The following is an 18536-nucleotide window of genomic DNA, read 5'->3' as shown; positions in this document are numbered from 1 at the left end:
GAGAGAGGCTGATAGAGATTGCAGGATTTTTCTAGAGCGATGGAGCGAGGACTTTATTTTGTCTCATTGAATTTAAACAAGTTACAAAGATTTTATCAGAGCTGAAGAATTTAACCAACTTGTACAGCTCCACTACAACCTCTCCTCCTAATGGATCCCAGTCCAGTCCCTATTTCTGACCAGTTTCTTGCAAAGTCAGGCCTTAATGAATGTGAGATTTTTTGCTTTGTGAAATAAAGCCTCATCCCTCGATTGAGCCTCAAAGACGAAAACAAATACCTTTCATCCTCTGTGACCAAAGGAGTCTACCAAATACTCAAGGCAAGTGTGTGTCGGGGTTAATCTCACGTCTGATTTAACCTCCCATTTTTATGAAATAATAATGCCAAATTATTATACACTTAATTAATTTACCTATGATTGTATTTCATGTCATCAAGAAGTGAAATCTATCTCTCTCTCTCTCTCTCTCTCTCTCTCAGATGACTTTAGCACAGTACAAGTACAGTTTGCCTAGCGTGAGAGCACACAAATTCTCATGGTACAGCTTGCAACATCTATATTATGTATAGATGTTTAGATATATAAGCGTTCGATACGCTCACTTTATGAAGTATTCACGGAAATAACTTGAGTATTTAACCACATATAAATCACGTAAATTTAAAAAAGCTGCTTTATTTTATCTGTGATAAATATAGATGGACTTTTTCAACTTACCCCAATAAAATCATCCCTGTTAAATCAGTCATCACAGGATTATACAGGTATAAAACATGATCTGTTGTCATTAGATGCCTTGTCAGCTTAGATATTATTTTACTGTATGGTTCATCTGCTTTAATTTAAGGTCTTAATTTCCTTCAAGATAAGAGGAAGGGGTATAGAGTTCGGTTCAGATTTTATTCATCACAAAGTAAATGCTTGTGGTTTCTACTGTACAGCCCAGCTTCTTGTGTGTTTATTAATGCACCGATAAAAAGCTGTTTTCTGCTTATTTCTGTCACTCATCCTTTCTTCAACTCAGCAGCTGGAACAGCAGACTTGCACTGCATCACATGCATAGCTGTGACAGTCCACTCACCAAGTGAGGTTACAGTGTCTGTGGAAGCACAGACTATTTTGGGGTTTAGTATACTGAACCATACCGAATGTACTCAGTCAAACTGGACCATCTGATGGAAATGCGGCTTTAGTGTTTTGTTGGGTATTCATTGGACATGATCTTGAAACCCACTCACTTTCATCTATTGATGGTATAGCTTCTTGGTGTGCTGACTAGTCTTTTTTTTTGTTTCCATTTGGGCCAACAATAATTCTAAGATCTTTAGTCTATCCTGTCCTAAACTACCTTTTTTGGGATGTCCAGTTTTTGCATGCCAATAAACACAAGTTGCTGCAGCTGCTTTTGTTGATGTGTTTCTGTTGGTTTCATTAAAATGCTGTGAATCAATGCTGTTAGTGTAGAAGAAGTTTTTTTTTTTTTTTTTGGTGTCTTACAAACAAGTCAGGGTTAAATTGCATTGACTCTGACATTAGGCTTAGTATGGAGTCAGCATACATAGTCAGGAGCTGTTGTGTGAAGAAGGAGCTAAGTTAGAAGGCAAAGCTTTCAGGTCACTTATTTGAGTTTTTTTTTCTCTTCATCTAGCGGTTGAGGCTTCAGGAACGAGTCTTAAATGATGTGGTCATCCATTTGTTGGGAGATGATGACCCAAGAGTCCGGCACGTGGCAGCCTCTGCTGTCAGCAGGTACACTTAAATCCTTTATTCATACTAATTTATGTAAGACATGCATCATGTATACAGATAGTATGGTTTATATTTCTGTGGTGTATTAAAGCAGTTTTAGTTGTACTTGTAAGCCCCCCTTCCTACCCACCACCCCACATGTGTCTGTGCCTCTCACCAGGCTGGTTCCAAGGTTGTTCTTTGACTGTGACCAGGGTCAAGTAGATCCAGTGGTGGCTATTGCACGGGACCAAAGTTCAGTCTACCTGCAACTGCTTATGCATGAGACTCAACCCCCTTCCCAGTTGACAGTTAGCACAATCACAAGGTACTGTTCACATTGTCACTTGATATCACCACTTACAGAAACTGTTTATGTTTGGATTTTTGTTTTTAAAGATTTTATTTAAAAGACAAAATCAAAAAAATATCTTTGAGGTACTCAGTGCTGCTCTGTTCTTTGATTTGCAGGACATACAGAGGCTTCAATTTGTCCAACAGTGTGGCTGATGTCACATTGGAGAACAACTTGTCCAGAGTTGTTACTGCCGTCTCCCATGCTTTTACCTCCTCAACCTCAAGAGCTCTTACTGTGAGCTTGCTTTCAAAACATTTTTTTACACACTTAAAAGAATGTTGACTGTCTGTTTATGCATTTTCTTCAGAATTTGTTGAAAATGTTTTGTCTGTTTCCCTGCAGTTTGGCTGCTGTGAGGCACTGAGCCTCTTGACTTTAAACTTTCCAGTCTGCAGCTGGAGCACAGGCTGGCACTGTGGCTATGTTAACTCCAGTAGCAGTTTTTCATCTCGCTCTAGTCTCACGCGCAGCAGAGGAAGAGCTCTCAGGTGTGCTAACTCTCGGAGTTTTTTCTCTTTTTTACCATTAGTGGTATCTTACTTACATAACCTGCCACAAATATTTTGTGCCAGAAAAAAAGACTTCTCCTACTATCCATTTAAATCCATTTAAATTGTGAATGAATGAATTGGATGAGCTAATACTGATGGACACATACATACAGCCTCCACCATCAGTATGTTAATCTAGTGTGAATAGGTGTTAATAGCTAAGTATTACCTACAGTATGTAAAGCATGTTGAGTTGTCAGATGACTAGAAAAACAAGCTTAAATCCATTTGCCATTACTAAATTATTGTCTTTCCTTCTGAACTCAGCAGTGTGCCAGCCTTGTCAACCACAGTTCCATCTGCTGCAGACACTGAGCGAAGAACTCTAACAGTTGGAATGGCCAACATGGCCCTCTCCCTACTGTCTTCTGCCTGGTTTCCATTAGATCTCTCTGCACACCAGGATGCACTTATTCTTTCCGGCAATCTGCTTGCTGGTGGGCATTATGCATGTAATTTTTTTTTGTTGTGATCAGCTTTTTATTTCCATTGTAACAATTTAACAAATGTGCACACATTGAATATTGCAGAGTTTGGGGGACATAAAAGTCTGTGTACCAACATACGTATGCATAAGTCCACCACAGAATTGTTTTGGATACTAGTGCATAAATTTATCGGACAAGCACTGTCTGTAGTCCCTTACCCATACGCAAACATGTTGAATCATACATCCATATGGAAAACAAACAAACAAAGAGAAAAACAATAATAATGAAGAAATAAAATTAACAAAAACAAAAACCCACCCCAACCCAGGCCCCTAGCCAAATAAAAAAACCCTTGGAATATCTATTTATTAAAGCACTTTTGGAGGCCATTCATTACCATAGACCACATCTCAATAACAATCTTTCACTCCATGAATGCGGGCTATAAATATCTTTAAATAAGCCATGTCAAAATAAATAAGAAGCCAAGTCCGAACAGAAAGAGAGTGAGAGGGTTTCCAGCGTGTATCCACCAACTTTTTTGCTGCCGTAAGCCCGGCCAGTAAAGCCCATTTTTTGCAAACCGTAATACCAGCCAGTGGGAGGTCATTTAATATCAGAGCTGCAGGTGAACAAGGCAGCACCAAACCAAATATTGTGGAGAGGTTACATGCAATTGACTTCCAGAACGCTGCCACAGGGGGACATTCCCAAAACATGTATAAACGATCCAACTGCTTTTAAAGAGCAGAAAAAGCACCAAGGGTCAGTAACTATTTTCATTTTGTGCAATTTTCTGGGTGTTAAATACAGCCTCTGTATAAAGTTGTAGTGAATATGTTGGTGGTTGGGGTTCCTAGAGGCAAGATCTAGCCAAACTTTGTCCCAATCGAGAGTGGGATTCATATCAGGGACCTATAAGCATGCTGAGAAAGAACACTATAAATTCTAGAAACTAGTCCTTTAGTACCTTTGAAGGTAGATATTGTTTTGTATAGTGGATGTGTTGCAAGAGGACTGTGCAGCGGAATCTTATTTGCAGTCATAGCAGATCTATGCATAGTAATTTTATATGACCTTACTCTTCATGTCGCTTGAATTTATATTTAAATAAAGTTGGTACACTGTTATAGATTAACCAGTTATTTGATTTTGTTCCTAGCTGTGGCTCTTAAATGCATGCGCAACCCCTGGGCTGGAGAGGACGAAGGCAGCAGTGGTGGCACGAATGCCAGTGGGGGCCCAAATAAGATGGAGGAACCCTGGGCAGGGCTGTCAGAGCGCTCCTTGGTAGTCATGGTGGAACAGCTCTTTTCCCACCTACTGAAGGTCCTCAACATCTGTGCCCATGTGCTGGATGACACACCACCTGGACCAGCTGTCAAGGTAACAGTTCAAAGTCATTATTTGGTTTGACTGGCACAAGTTGACCTCTGTTTTTAGTTTTACTTTTTGTGACCGTCTCTAAGGCCACCCTTCCCTCCCTGAGCAACACTCCCTCCCTCAGTCCCATTCGGAGAAAGGGCAAGGAGAAGGAGACTGCTGAGCCTAGCGCTGCCCCCATGAGCCCAAAGAAAAGCAATGAAGTCAACACAGGTATTTGACCAAGCCCAAGTGAAGGTAAAGATTAAAACGGATGTGTCTTAAATGCTTAAAACATGCAACTGTGCTTATTGTGAGCAGGCAGACCAGCAGACAACACTGGATCAACCGCTGTAAACAAATCAACCACTCTTGGTAACTTCTACCACCTGCCACCCTACCTCAAGCTGTATGATGTCCTCAAAGCTACTCATGCCAATTTCAAGGTCAGTGCATGCAAAAGTATTAAATAATTCCTTTTAGAGACAATAGGGTCATATCTGTGTGTCTGTCTACATGCCATCTGTTAACTTATAACTGTTTGTGTATCATCCAGGTAACACTGGACCTCCACAATACCCAGGAGAAGTTTGGGAGTTTCTTGCGTTCTGCTTTAGATGTTTTATCTCAGCTCCTTGAGCTGGCTACATTACATGACATCAGCAAGGTCAGTGTGACAATATCTATATTTCAAAATTAGAAAAATGTAAAACTTTGTTAAATCAGACACTGCTTAAGGCTGAGAGAGGAATGGGAGTTACTTGATGATTGGTATAGAGCACTCTTTTTTTTTCCGTCCCATAATCAGATAACAAGACAAATTTATGAATGCAATTACTATGTTTTTACAGTGTGTTGAGGAAATCTTGGGCTACCTCAAGTCCTGTTTCTCAAGAGAACCAACAATGGCGACAGTTTGTGTACAACAGGTCAGTTATTAATGTTTGCAATTAATCTAGATTTGTGTTTTACAATGTCATATTTATTGTGTGGTAGTCTTTAAGGTTCCAGCACTGAGAAGTGTGTTGCGACCAGTTCAGCTCCACACAGATTGAGGCTGGTTCCTGCCGACAGGGCCTGTAAAGGCATTGGTTTCCTGTGCGATGGTTCCATACATCTCTATACACAAGCACAGAAACACGTGCATGTATTTTTTTATCTCTGATGGTAGAAAGAAACTAAACTTAATTCTGGTAAGATAAATCGAAATAGATGTTTTTCTTTTTGTACAAGTGTAGTTTACATTATTTGTATTTTCCTTCTTTGTTCATGTATGTTATCCTTTAAGACCAACAACTACAGAATTTATCATAACAGATTTTTAAGGCAAAGGTCAGTTTTTTCCATGTCATAATTCTTTCACCATGGCTATCCATTACCCCTTTGTAGGTGGTTCCTTGTTGAGCTGCTTGATATTTTTTTTCTAGCCAGCAGTAGTACTGTAAAAAGGTATTTATCTCTGGCATGAGGTGTGTGCACTATATTTCCTAATTATTCCTAGTTATTATTTCTCACCAATACAGCGGAGTTACTTGACAGTTCCAGTGTGACAGTGATCAGCCATCAGGTCCAGCAGTGAACAGATTCTGGTCTGCTCTTTTGTAAATATTTTCTTTTGACGGTAATGAAAAACTTGATTATATTCCAACAAGCCATTCATTTTCTTCTGCATATCTGTGGTCTGGTAGAGGTGGCAGCAGGCTAAGCAAGTTCACCAAGGACAGCCCTATCCTCATCCTGAGGTATCTCATTTAGACTGCTTGAACCACTGATCTTATTCTTTCGGTCATTACCCAGAGTTCATGACCATAGGTGAGGATTGGGATGAAGATGGACTGGTAGATTGAGAGTTTTGCCTTCCGGCTCGGCTTCCTCTACATCACAGCGGTGCAGTACAATGTCTGCAATACCGCAGATGCTGCACCAATCCACCTGTTGATCTCATGGTTGCATTCTAACTTCACTCGTGAATAAGATCCTGAGATACTTGAACTCCTTCACTTGGGCCAAGGACACCTGGAGGGAGCAATCCACTGTTTTCCAGCAGAGGACCATGGCCTTGGAATTGGAGGTGCTGACCCTCATCTTGACTGCTTTGCACTCTGCCACAAACCATCCCAGTGCTTGCTGGAGGTCCTCGGCTGAAGATGCCAACAGAACCACATCATCTGCAAAAAGCAGAGATGGAATTCTGACGTCATCCAAATGAAAACCTTCCTCCCCTTGGCTTTGCCTCAAGATCCCATCCATGAATATCACAAACAGAATCAGAGACAAGGAGCAGTCCTGGCGGAGGCCAGCACATGGCCCCCCGTGGGACATGGTCAGAAGCCTTCTCCAAACCCACAAAACACTTGTAGACTGGATTATACTGAAGTTTCATATGAACAGACCTCTATTATTTTTGTACCTTGACAGTTTCGGCTGCGCTGTGCTGCATTCCTCAGAAGTGTCACGTGATGTTGCAGTGACATGTCTGGTCAGCTGATTTATACAGGTTTTCTTGGTGCTGTCTTCCTACTTGGAGCAGTAGGATGACAGCGCCATCTGCAGTCCGACTTCTTCAGAACTGTATCCCAGGTGTGAGAAAGTTGGTACGTCCCCTCATTCCGATTTATAGTCTGGTGGGCGCGTTTCCGGATCTTGATGGCCTCCCTGATCCAACGATGGTATTTGTTGCTTTCTGTGCCTATGACCTTTGCCTTGTCCCAATCCATGAGATGGTTCTCCCTCTTGCAGTGGTCTGAGATTGCGGACTTAAGCAGTTCCTGTTGGGATTGTCTCTTCGTAGCTCGGTTGCATGTTTTTGCTGTTTCTTTTTCACATTCAGTTTTGTGTTACTTTTTCTGTGTGTTGAAAGCTCTGCCTGTTTCGCCTATGTATGTCATGTTGCAGGACAAACAAGGAATTTCATATATTACATTGCATTTGTGGTCTTGGTCTATTTTGTCCTTGGGGTGCACTAGCAGCTATTGTAGTTTTGTGTCTGGTTTGACCGGAGTACTGATGTTATGTTTGTTCATGGCTCGTATTTTTTCAGTTACAGTTGTAAATTTGGAAGGGAAATAGATCTGAATTAGTCACTAATTTTTATTGGAACTTTTGGAGATGCCACACCAGTTCAGAGAGTTGAAGAAGATCCTACTGTGTTTGCCATTGAAAAAAGATGCCATGGAGGGAGGATGGCTGGAGATGAGCCATCTGAGCAGGTTCTGGAGCACCAGGGCTTACCGTTAAGTGTTAGCTTGGTCGAGGTTTCGACCCAGTTGGGTTCGGCTGGTTAGCAACAGTGCCAGGTGGGTCACTCAGAGGATGGTCTGAAGCACATGGCAAGATGGATCCCTGTCCACGGTCCCTGGGAATCGTCTCTCGTTCCAAAAACAGTTCTTAAATTATACAATTAATATCGAATTAATGTCCGTGGATGGTCAACACCACTTTGACAATTGGCTCACAGTAATGACCTATGGACGTGTTAGATAAAGGAAAAAAAATCTGCTTGCAGAAGAAGATAGTGTAAAAGGCTATAAACCAATTCAAGAATTTTGTGCTGGATCAAAAATTCAGTTTCAGGATTCAATTTCTCTATTGAATCTGGCATAGGCTTGAAAACATAGAGCACAGAATGGCAGAAGCAGAAGTGAACTGCTGCACTGAACTAGCCTGACTCCGATCCTGACGTCAGTTCTAACCGAGAGGGAGGAGTCTCTTTCTCTAAATTCCCTCCTAGGAATCAAACACATGCTACTCTTCTTCAAGTTATTAATTCCATAAGAACATGTATAACATCAATGGTTATAACATTTCTAGCATAACGGCACCAGTAAACTGCCACAAAGTAAACATGACACGACATGGTGAGAGATCGTGTACAATATTAAAACCGAACATTTCATCTTTACAGGCGCTTGTGTTGGACAAAGCTGTAATAACCGAAACGACCAGGAGATGTCACTGTGGTTCCATATACTTTCAGTCTGTGGATATCAGCTATGGAAAAACATCAAAATTAATTCCTGGAACCACCCAGAGTTCGAGAAAGCCATAAAACATATCATTGTGTCATCAGCAGTGTCAGGTCCAGTGTCTTAAATTCTGAGGAACTCTTTTGGCAGGGACATGGTTCCTAAAAAGACGATGGATGATTGACAGGCATGGGGGAGAGAATCCCCTCCCTTTCTGTAACATTCCTGAAGCGATCCCCAGATGCAGGTTACAAGATAGCTTTGTGGGGCAGCAGTGGACTCAGGCCTTTGATTCCACTACAACAGCACCAAGAAAACCTGTATAAATCAGCTGACCAGACATGTCACTGCAACATCACGTCACACTTCTGAGGAAGGCAGCAGAGTACAGCCAAAACTGTCAAGGTACGAAAACAATAGAGGTCTGTTCATATGAAACTTCAGTATAATCTAATCAGAAGACCTAATGAACCTAATCAGATTTCTTGTAGACTGGATGTGCAAACTCCCATGCTCCCTCAAAGAGCCTGGCAAGACTAAAGAGCTGGTCCAATGTCCCCTGGCCAGGACAGAATCCTCGTTGTTCCTCCTGTGTCTAAGGTTCGACAGTCGGCCGGAGCCTCTTTTTCAGCACCCTAGAGTAGACTTTACCAGGGAGGCTGAGTAGTGTGATACCATGATAACTTGAGCCGGTCCCCCTTTTTAAAAATAGGAACCGCCACCCTGGTCTGTCACTCTATAGATACTGTCACTTGTTGCTCTGTTTGGCACATCATGAATGTGACAGATGGAACATTCCTCCAATTACCTTTGGAGAATTTTTTAAAAGTCCTGCCCTTCCCAAATGCTTTCCATGGGAGCTTTCCCAGATGAATGTGAAATACATTTATGCAGTGCATATATGAAATGGCCTATCTTGTGTGTCGGGTCAGTTGTTCATTGCTGACAGGGCTTTATGTTTTAAACTTTTGGGATCCTTCAACTCTCAACCCACAGACATAAGGGACAGCACAGTTACACACCCAAAAAACCAATCACTCTGCCAGAACACACAATTCAGTCAGGAATTTCAACAGGCATCCCAGATAGTAGCAGTCAGCTATATTCTAGGTTTTAACTTAGTCTTGTTTGAGACTATAGATGTTAAAATGTTTGAGGTGTTTTGAACCTGTATGAGTTCAAATTAAGCAACTTCATGAAATGGCTTGCCAACTCCACTGTTTAAAGCAAGAAATCAAGCTGAGCACGGTTCAAGTCTCTATTGTATGCCACCCTATCTACAACCATTCATTTCTATCCTGTAGTTTTTTACATTGTTTAAACCAAATATTTATTGAACCATAGTCCATCAGGATTTGAGACTTCCTCTAACAGCATCAAGGCTGTTAGATGTTCAATAGCTTGCTGCTGCTCTTAATATTGATCAGATATAAACCCCACCCCAGTGTTCATGTAATCTGCATTCTGTTTGTCCATTCCGTTTTCTTTTAATCATGGATCATGTAAAAGCTTGTTTTAAGACATGAGAGCACCCCCCCAGGAACAACTTGAAAACATTTAAGCAGTATCAATATTTGCCCCAACATTTCTTGAACAGTGGTTTCTTCTTCCTGTTTAAATGTAGTCAAAGAAAGTTTAATATATTAGAATATAATGCATGAGTCCAAGCATGCAGTCTAAACTATTCTTATTTTTCAACAATTAATGACCTCTTTCTTTAGCTGTTGAAGACTCTGTTTGGCACCAACTTGGCTTCCCAGTATGAGGGTGTCCTAAGTGGACCAAACCGATCCCAGGGCAAGGCTCTCCGTCTAGGTTCATCCAGCCTGCGACCAGGCCTCTACCACTACTGCTTCATGGCACCTTACACTCACTTCACTCAGGCTCTTGCTGATGCAAGTCTGCGCAACATGGTGCAGGCTGAACAGGAGCAAGACACCTCTGGGTGAGTAATAGCAACTCGCAGGTTTAATAAGTACTGCAGTCTGCAGACAGATAAGACAAGTGGGTGTTAACTACCCATGGAACAGGTAAACGTAGAGTTCGACTGATCTGAATTAGAAGCAGTTTTTGTGGTCTAATTTGACAGTGTGATCAAGAAATTTGTACTTGTGGTCACTTATTTATCCAACTATTTATCCAACCCAACAGTTTATCAACTTGTTCCCCCATGTATGTGTTTCTAACTAACAGAACTGAGTCAGATGATAATGCTAATTTGCTTCCAAATCAATGCTCAAAAACATAGAAGCAGTCGAGTATATCTAACCCTGACTTCCTTTCTCACTTCTAGATGGTTTGATGTAATGCAAAAAGCTTCAAACCAGCTTCGGTCCAATATTGCAAATGCAACACGCCACAGAGGAGACAAGGTAAACTTGGATTTTTCTGCTTCTTCCCAAGATAAGTTATTGTTGTAGATCTATGATTCCCAAAGTTAAGATGCTCATTACAATACTACATTTTAGGATTAGGCAGTATTCAATTTTTAATACCGTCATACCCTCCAAGGATTTTACCGGGGTATACAGTATTCACAGTGTTCACATTATGCAGTCACAAAATTACTCTATGCAGGCATGTGTTGGTGTGCACGCCTATTTAATCCTTGATGCTTTAAGTACCTGTGGCTATTAATAAACCTGATCATTCCTCATCACCTATCTATACCCAGACAGAAGAATTTAAGTGTTTTTAAACTCACTTATGGATCACATTAAAGCCACTGGTGCATTTTTAACAGTTTGACTTTTAACAGTTTGACAGAGAAGACCATACCATGGTGCCAACCCCATGACAGCCATGGGGTGCGAGTGTTGTCATGAGTTGTCATTTGCTAAATTAGCCCCGCATCATTATCAAAAGTTCTTTAATCACTTTTAAAGCATCTTCACATACAGGCAGAGGTGCTGTAAGTGAAAATGGACACATACTTTAAAGGCAGTTGTTATAAAAGTGGACTCATTACACAACATCATATTCATGTTGGTAATTGTAGCAATACCTTGGCTATTTAATACCCCAGCATATGGTACTACCGTATTACCCCCCATTCCTACTACATTTATTTTATTTTTGAGATATACAAAGTACTATTTACATGAGTTTTGTGTCTGATAGTATTGCTATCTGTTTGTGGATGGAGAATTCCTTTTCATTTAATTGTCCTTAGCATACTCTGTTTGGTTTCTGAAATCTACAATGAAATACTGAATCTCTGCCTCAAATATTGATCAGAGTTATGCAAGATAATAAATGGGTGGGCATCGGACTACTTTTAGATTTTACACTGGGATTTGGTCTTAAGTTCAAGGTGATTGTAGAGCAAGACTTCCATTATTTTTTGAATCATAATTTGGTTACTCATTTGTTTATGGTGCTGTTATTGTGAAAGCTAGTGTTTGTTTCTCCAGAATGCCATCCACAATCACATTCGCCTGTTTGAGCCACTGGTGATCAAAGCTTTGAAGCAGTACACCACTAGCACCTCTGTGACCCTGCAGAGACAGGTACTGGACCTGCTTGCCCAGCTTGTGCAGCTCAGAGTTAACTACTGCCTGCTGGACTCAGATCAGGTAAAATGAACAAACTTAAATATGCCAACAATCCCAAAAAACAAACAAAAGCAAATTCTGTTAATTTTGCCTGTGCTTATTTTTTACCTGTATGATTTAGCTCACTTAAAGTATGTGTTTTGTGTGTTTCAGGTGTTCATAGGGTTTGTTCTGAAGCAGTTTGAGTACATTGAAGTAGGGCAGTTCAGGTAGGTTTTCCTTTTCCTGTACTTTTTCTTGTACTACAGTAAAAATTGTGTGTATTGTGGGTTCTTCAGGATCCCATGAATCTTTCAGGCAGTGGTCAGCTCATAGCTGTGATGGTATAGTCGGCTGTGTTAAAGTGTCTTTGGTAGGGATGTGCGATATTACTTGCATGATCATTGGTATTGGAAGATAAAAGCTCAGAGTAAATTATGAGTATCAGCAGATATGAAAATTTCTGCTTATATTTACAGCCATTATATCTGCTAAAAGTTTTGTGGAGTTCAAAGCAGAACCACTTGGACCTACCTCAGCTGATTTTCTTTTTAGTTTTACCCTCATTTATTAAAGAACTAGTGAACACTTCAACATTTTTTTTTCAGCTGTACAGTGAAGTATCTGTCTGAACTATGATAAAACACATTAATGCTGGTGTTATTTCTGACATTTGCACCAGACTGATGAAAATCTACATTTTCCGACTTTTAATTAGCTCAAATGGACATCTGCTTTGAAAAAATCTTTTCTGAAAAGGCGTGGCTTATGTGACATAGAAACTATTGGAAGGTTTCTACATCACAAACTCTAAATCAAAGGTAAAACGTTACTGCCTCCAACTGACTTTATCCTTCAGAGACCACTTCCATCCTCTCCTGCCTGCACCTGCACTGCTTCAGCTCCGAGAGCTCTCTTCAGGGGACTCTGGAGGGGTAAAATCCTCCACCTCAAAAGATCACTCTGAGGCAGCAGTGCTGTGGGACTCTGTGTCGCTTTCTGGGAAGGGGATGCCACCGTCTCTCCCGCCTCATCTGGAAAACCCTGTCCATTAAAAAAAAAAAAAAAGTCCTGTTCCCCTCCCTCTTCTCAGTACCAAACTGCTAATTTTCTGTGCATTTTTTGAAATATTGAAGTGGGCGGAGTTAGCTCTGAGCTGGGGGTTCACTTACACTTTAACCTCAGTGTTTCCCCTACCAGCAGAGTCAGTTTTTAATTTATTAAGTGGCTCTAGTAAAGCATGCCGCTCTCACTGCCCAATCCAAAAATATGAATGTGTTTATTTCCTGCTCTCTAGAGACCCACAAATCAATCATCAGAAAACTGTTCTTTAACTTGTATGCAGAAAATTCTCTCCTTTTGATGAAACGCATAAATTGTTTGTTTATTGATCCTGGAGGGAGTGAATGTGAAAAGAGCGGCATGCAGTCTACAGTTTGATTTTTGCTTTACAACAATGGAAAGTAAGTCAGATCAGACAGTGTAGATAGATCCAGGAGGGCTCAAAACACTGTCATCAGCCCTCAAATGGCTGTGGTGGAAAAACAAATCCCCCGCTGAGTCAAACCAAGTCAAACGGAGTCGTGCCATGCAAAGGAGAAGCCCATAGCTACTGTAACTGGGGCACAGCCTGCCTACTTGATCATCTGCACCTCCCAAAATGCATCTTTAATGCAAAATGAAAATTTACCAGTTACCTCTTGTACAAGAGAAACTTTTTTTTTTCTTTTGAAAGAAGTATAGATAGGTTTTGCAATGAGTGCTGTTATCAGCTTCAATAACTTACAATATTGACATGATGGCAAAAATCCAACATCGTGTATCCCTAGTCTTTAGGCAAGACACTGAGTCCCAAATAGCACCTATTTGGGGCTCAGCTTCTACATATTCAGTTGTCTATGAATGTGTAAGAATGAGATAACTTAATACTGTTGGACACTTTTCATAGCAGCCTTCGTCTGTGTTTAAATGTGGTGTGAATGCATGATTGTGCCCTGTGGTGTGAAAGCACTTAAGAGTATTCATATTATCAGAAAAGCCCTATACAAGCTCAAGTCAATTAACCATTTACTGTTTTAAACCTGTTTGAGGCCTGTTAATACAATAATTATTCCTTGATCAACTGTAGATATATTTAAATATTAAAATTTTCTTTTATCTACAAATTGAACTCTTTGGTACTTGTGGCAGGGATTCGGAGGCCATCATTCCCAACATATTTTTCTTCCTGGTGCTGCTGTCTTATGAGCGTTACCATTCTAAGCAGATTATCAGCATCCCCAAGATTATCCAGCTATGTGATGGCATTATGGCGAGTGGCAGGAAGGCTGTTACACATGGTGAGTGGGACACAAATAACATTCACATAACAGTAATAATAATGATGATGATAAGAATAATAATACAGTAACATCCTGTATCTGTAACCCTCCTTAAATCTACTCAACTCTTCATTACAATCCTAAACATGGTTTCAAACTAACACATTAGTCCAAAAGGGTGTCTGAAGTTTCTACTGGACCAGAATGCTTGTTTCTTTGTTTTGTTTTTCAGTCAGGGATGCTGAAACTAACGTACAAAAAAAATACATACATCTTTTTATATTTTCCTTTCTTCTAACCCCCAGCCATCCCGGCTTTGCAGCCAATTGTGCACGACCTGTTTGTTTTGAGGGGCTCAAACAAAGCAGATGCAGGCAAAGAGCTTGAAACACAGAAAGAAGTGGTGGTCTCCATGCTGCTTAGGCTTGTACAATACCATCAGGTAAGGTTGCAGATTTAGACAGATACAGCATGCAAATCCCACCATTGTTCTCTCTTCCTGACATTTTCCTTGGTGTGTGTTACAGGTGTTGGAGATGTTTATCCTTGTGCTGCAGCAGTGTCACAAAGAGAATGAAGACAAGTGGAAGCGATTGTCCAGGCAGATTGCTGATGTGATACTTCCAATGATTGCTAAGCAGCAGGTAGGAACATGCATTTAAATCAGGGGTAATCAACTAAAATTCAAAGAGGTCCAGTCAGAGAAAATGTATTAAACCAAAGGTCCGGAACATCATAATGTCTAACTTGAGTTAGTGTGATATGTGGATCAGGGTGTGATTTCAGGGACTTGTTGCGCTGATAAAATATGAAAATTTTCTTTGTCTACAGCTCACCTGTTTCTCAGTATGTGAGTCTCTCCTTCAGGGCCCTATGAAATCCATTTTCTGTTTTGCTAAATTCCCTTTGAATTTTTTTGGAATTTGGAATTTTGGTTTTTAACCTTTCCACTAATTTTACCATATAAGAGAGTGTCCTGTTTATGTAAATGAATAAAATGTTCACTAATTAAAAAGAAATAACCTTAAACTTATTGAAAAAGGGCCACAGCTGGCCCAAGAGCCACAGTTTGGATAATTTTGATATAAAATGATTATAACCAGTGTAACAGTCAGAAAATTCCAACATTTTAAGACACATTCACATGTATAATCGCATCCTTATTGATGTTTATAATGTAAATGAAGAAATCCTTCTGTTAACTCAAACACAGAGTGTTAGTTACTTAAAAAGAAGGTCACATTAAAGTTAAATGGTTAAAAGTTAACCTGTTTCCTAAACTTTTCTTTACTCTCACAGTATATAACAGTCCATGCAGTTTGATGCTGCATTGTGTTTTTACTCCTGACTGTAACGGTCTCTACTCATCTCTCGCCATATATTGCTGTCTGTCCACTACGTTAATGCAGACATGTATTGGCTCGTTAAGCAACCAAAGGGAACTACAGTATCTACAGGAGGAATTATTAAGCTAACTTAATAACTTAATGCAACATCTTTTATACGCGGGACTTCGGGTCCATCCAACCTGAGTTTGAAGCCTCCGAGGGGTGAGCAGGTCTTTAAATTGTGACTTCACACACCTCTCTCTCTCTCCGTGACCTTCTGGTGTGGTGAGGTAAAATAACTCCTAGCATGGATTAGTTTCTTGAAGGTGCAACATTATGTCACATGGTACTGCCCCGTGTTGAGCTACCTGATGTTGGCAGTGTTCATGCAGCTTTGTATTGTTTAGGAGAGGGCGGGCTGAATGTTTGTGAAGTGAGGCACAAGTTGTAAAACGCTTTAGTGTTCCCCAGAACACATTTCTTAGATATACGTTCCTCTCTCTAAAAGACACAGCATTTCAGTCAAATTAATTCAAATTTTCGCGATATTGCGTTAAATAGTAGATCCCGTTTTTATTGGCCAATTCCACAATTCCGTTAATGAGGAAATCATAGGGCCCTAGACTCCTTGTCTCAGCTCACTTGTCTTTTCGTCTACTCTCTTTGTCTTTCTAATGATTGTAGGTCCGGGTCGGATGGTGTCTAGGTCCGGACCCGGACCGCTGTCCGCCAGTTTGTGACCCCTGCTTTAGATGTTTGTTTGCAGTCAAAATCTGGAAAAGGGCGACTGTGGCTCAGTACGTAGAGTCGATCGTCTCACATCAGAAGGTTTTGGTTTCAGTCCCCAGCTCCTGCAGTCACATGTTGATGTGTCCTTGGGCACGTCACTTAATCCCAGTTGGCTCCCTCTGCTTTGTTGGTGGTGTGTAAATGGGTATGGATGCATTTGAATAAGATACAGTCATGGACGAAAGTATTGGCACCCCTGGAATTTTTTAATAAACCATTTCTCCCAGAAATTGTTGCAATTATGAACATTGGAACAACACAAAAAAGAAGAAAAAAGCCAAAATTGATATAATTTCACTCAAAATTTAAAACTGAGCTGGACAAAATTGTTAGCACCCTCAACTTAATATTTGGTTGCACACCCTTGGAGATAAAAATGACTGAAACAAATTGCTTCCTATAACCATTAACAAGCTTCTTAAACCTCTCAACTGGAATTTTGGACCACTCTTCCTTTGTAAACTGCTCCAGGTCTCTCAGATTTGAAGGGTGCCTTCTTATAACGGAAATTTTGAGGTCTCTCCATAGGTGTTCAATGGGATTTAGATCCAGACTCAATGCTGGCCACTTCAAAACTCTGCAGCGCTTTGTCTCCAACCATTTCTTGGTGCTTTTTGAGGTATTTTCCAGGTCATTGTCCTGCTGGAACACCCATGACCTCTGACGCAGACCCAGCTTTCGACACTAGGTGCTACATTGCGGCCCAAAATCTTTTGATAGTCTCCAGATTTCATGATTCCTTGCACACACTCAAGGCACCCAGTGCCAGAGGCAGCAAAACAACCCCAAACATCTTTGAGCCTCCACCATGTTTGACTGTAGGTACTGTGTTCTTTTCTTTGTAGGCCTCATTCCATTTTCTGTAAACAGTAGAATGACGTGCTTTTCCAAAAAGCTCTACCTTATTCTCATCTGTCCACAGAATGTTCTCCCAGAAGGATTAAGGCTTACTCAGATACAATTTTGCAAACTCCAGTCTGGCTTTTTTATGTCTCTTTGTCAGCAGTGGGGTTCTCCTTGGTCTCCCGCCATAGTGCTTCATCTCATTTAGATGACAATGTATCGTCCGAGCCGACACTTTTGCACCCTGAGTCTGCAGGACAGCCTGAATTTGTGTGGAAGTTGACTGAGGATGTCTATCCACCATTCCAACTATCCTGTGTTGCATTCTTTTTTCAATATTTCTCTTCCGTCCACATCCAGGGAGATTAGCCACAGTTGCATGGGTTATAAACTATTGGATTATATTATGCACAGTGGACATAGGAATTTCAAGATCTCTGGAGATGGTCTTGTAACCTTGAGATTGTTCATAAATTTTCCACAAGTTTGCTTCTTCAGTCCACAGACAATTCTCGGCTCTTCTTTCTCTTCTCCATGCTTTGTGTGACACACACAGGCACACAACACAAAGGTTGAGTCAACTTTTATACATTCTAACTGGCTTCAGGTGTGATTTCTAGATTGCCAGCACCTGTTACTGCCACAGGTGATTTCAAATGAGCATCACATGCTTGAAATAAAATTATTAACCCACCGTTTTAAAAGGGTGCCAACAATTTTGTCAAGCCCATTTTTGAGTTTTGTTAAAAATTATGTCAATTTTGGCTTATTCTTCTGATTTTTTGTGTTGTTGCAGTGCACATAAAGGAAATAAACATGTGTATACCAAACACATTTGTAATTGCACCAATTTCTGGGAGAAATGGTGTATGTTCTTGAAAAATTGCAGGGGTGCCAATACTTTTGTCCATGACTGTATGTGTATATAAACTATATTGCCAAAAGTATTCACTCACCTGTCCAATGAATTAAAATCAGTTGTTCCAATCACTTCCATGACCACAGGTGTATAAAATCAAGCACCTAGGCATGCAGACAGCTTCTACAAATATTTGTGAAAGAATGGGTCACTCTCTTAGGATATGTTGCCATCTGTGCAACAAGTCCAGTAGTGAAATTTCCTCGCTCCTAAATATTCCACAGTTAACTGTCAGTGGTGTTATAACAAAGTGGAAGTGATTGGGAACCACAGCTACTCAGCCATTAAGTGGTAGACCACGTAAAAAGACGGAGCGTGGTCAGTGGATGCTGAGGTGCGTAGTGCACAGAGGTCGCCAACTTTCTGCAGAGTCAATCGCTACAGACCTTTGAACTTCATGTTGCC

General features: G+C 40.6%; 1 protein-coding gene and 1 non-coding gene across 5 annotated transcripts in view; both read left to right on the top strand.

The window, feature by feature from the left end:
• Window positions 1-18536, top strand: part of htt (huntingtin) — a 79593-nt gene that overhangs the window by 22934 nt on the left and 38123 nt on the right. For 3 of the 4 annotated variants that reach the window (XM_041785194.1, XM_041785196.1, XM_041785192.1), the window contains 17 exons: window positions 1652-1752; window positions 1913-2059; window positions 2203-2323; window positions 2432-2577; window positions 2908-3077; window positions 4234-4457; window positions 4541-4667; window positions 4755-4879; window positions 4990-5100; window positions 5285-5362; window positions 10120-10343; window positions 10692-10770; window positions 11812-11973; window positions 12106-12161; window positions 14122-14270; window positions 14558-14694; window positions 14780-14896. In XM_041785194.1, the coding sequence (XP_041641128.1) occupies window positions 1652-1752; window positions 1913-2059; window positions 2203-2323; window positions 2432-2577; window positions 2908-3077; window positions 4234-4457; window positions 4541-4667; window positions 4755-4879; window positions 4990-5100; window positions 5285-5362; window positions 10120-10343; window positions 10692-10770; window positions 11812-11973; window positions 12106-12161; window positions 14122-14270; window positions 14558-14694; window positions 14780-14896 (2274 nt within the window). The remainder of the gene's footprint in view (window positions 1-1651; window positions 1753-1912; window positions 2060-2202; window positions 2324-2431; window positions 2578-2907; window positions 3078-4233; window positions 4458-4540; window positions 4668-4754; window positions 4880-4989; window positions 5101-5284; window positions 5363-10119; window positions 10344-10691; window positions 10771-11811; window positions 11974-12105; window positions 12162-14121; window positions 14271-14557; window positions 14695-14779; window positions 14897-18536) is intronic. The other variant, XM_041785193.1, reaches the window with a different exon arrangement.
• LOC121509180 lies at window positions 5423-5551 on the top strand. The gene has a single exon (XR_005991857.1).

Source organism: Cheilinus undulatus, linkage group 4 (genome assembly GCF_018320785.1).
Source record: "Cheilinus undulatus linkage group 4, ASM1832078v1, whole genome shotgun sequence".
Classification (NCBI taxonomy): Eukaryota; Metazoa; Chordata; class Actinopteri; order Labriformes; family Labridae; genus Cheilinus; species Cheilinus undulatus.
This window is presented reverse-complemented; position numbering and strand designations above follow the sequence as displayed.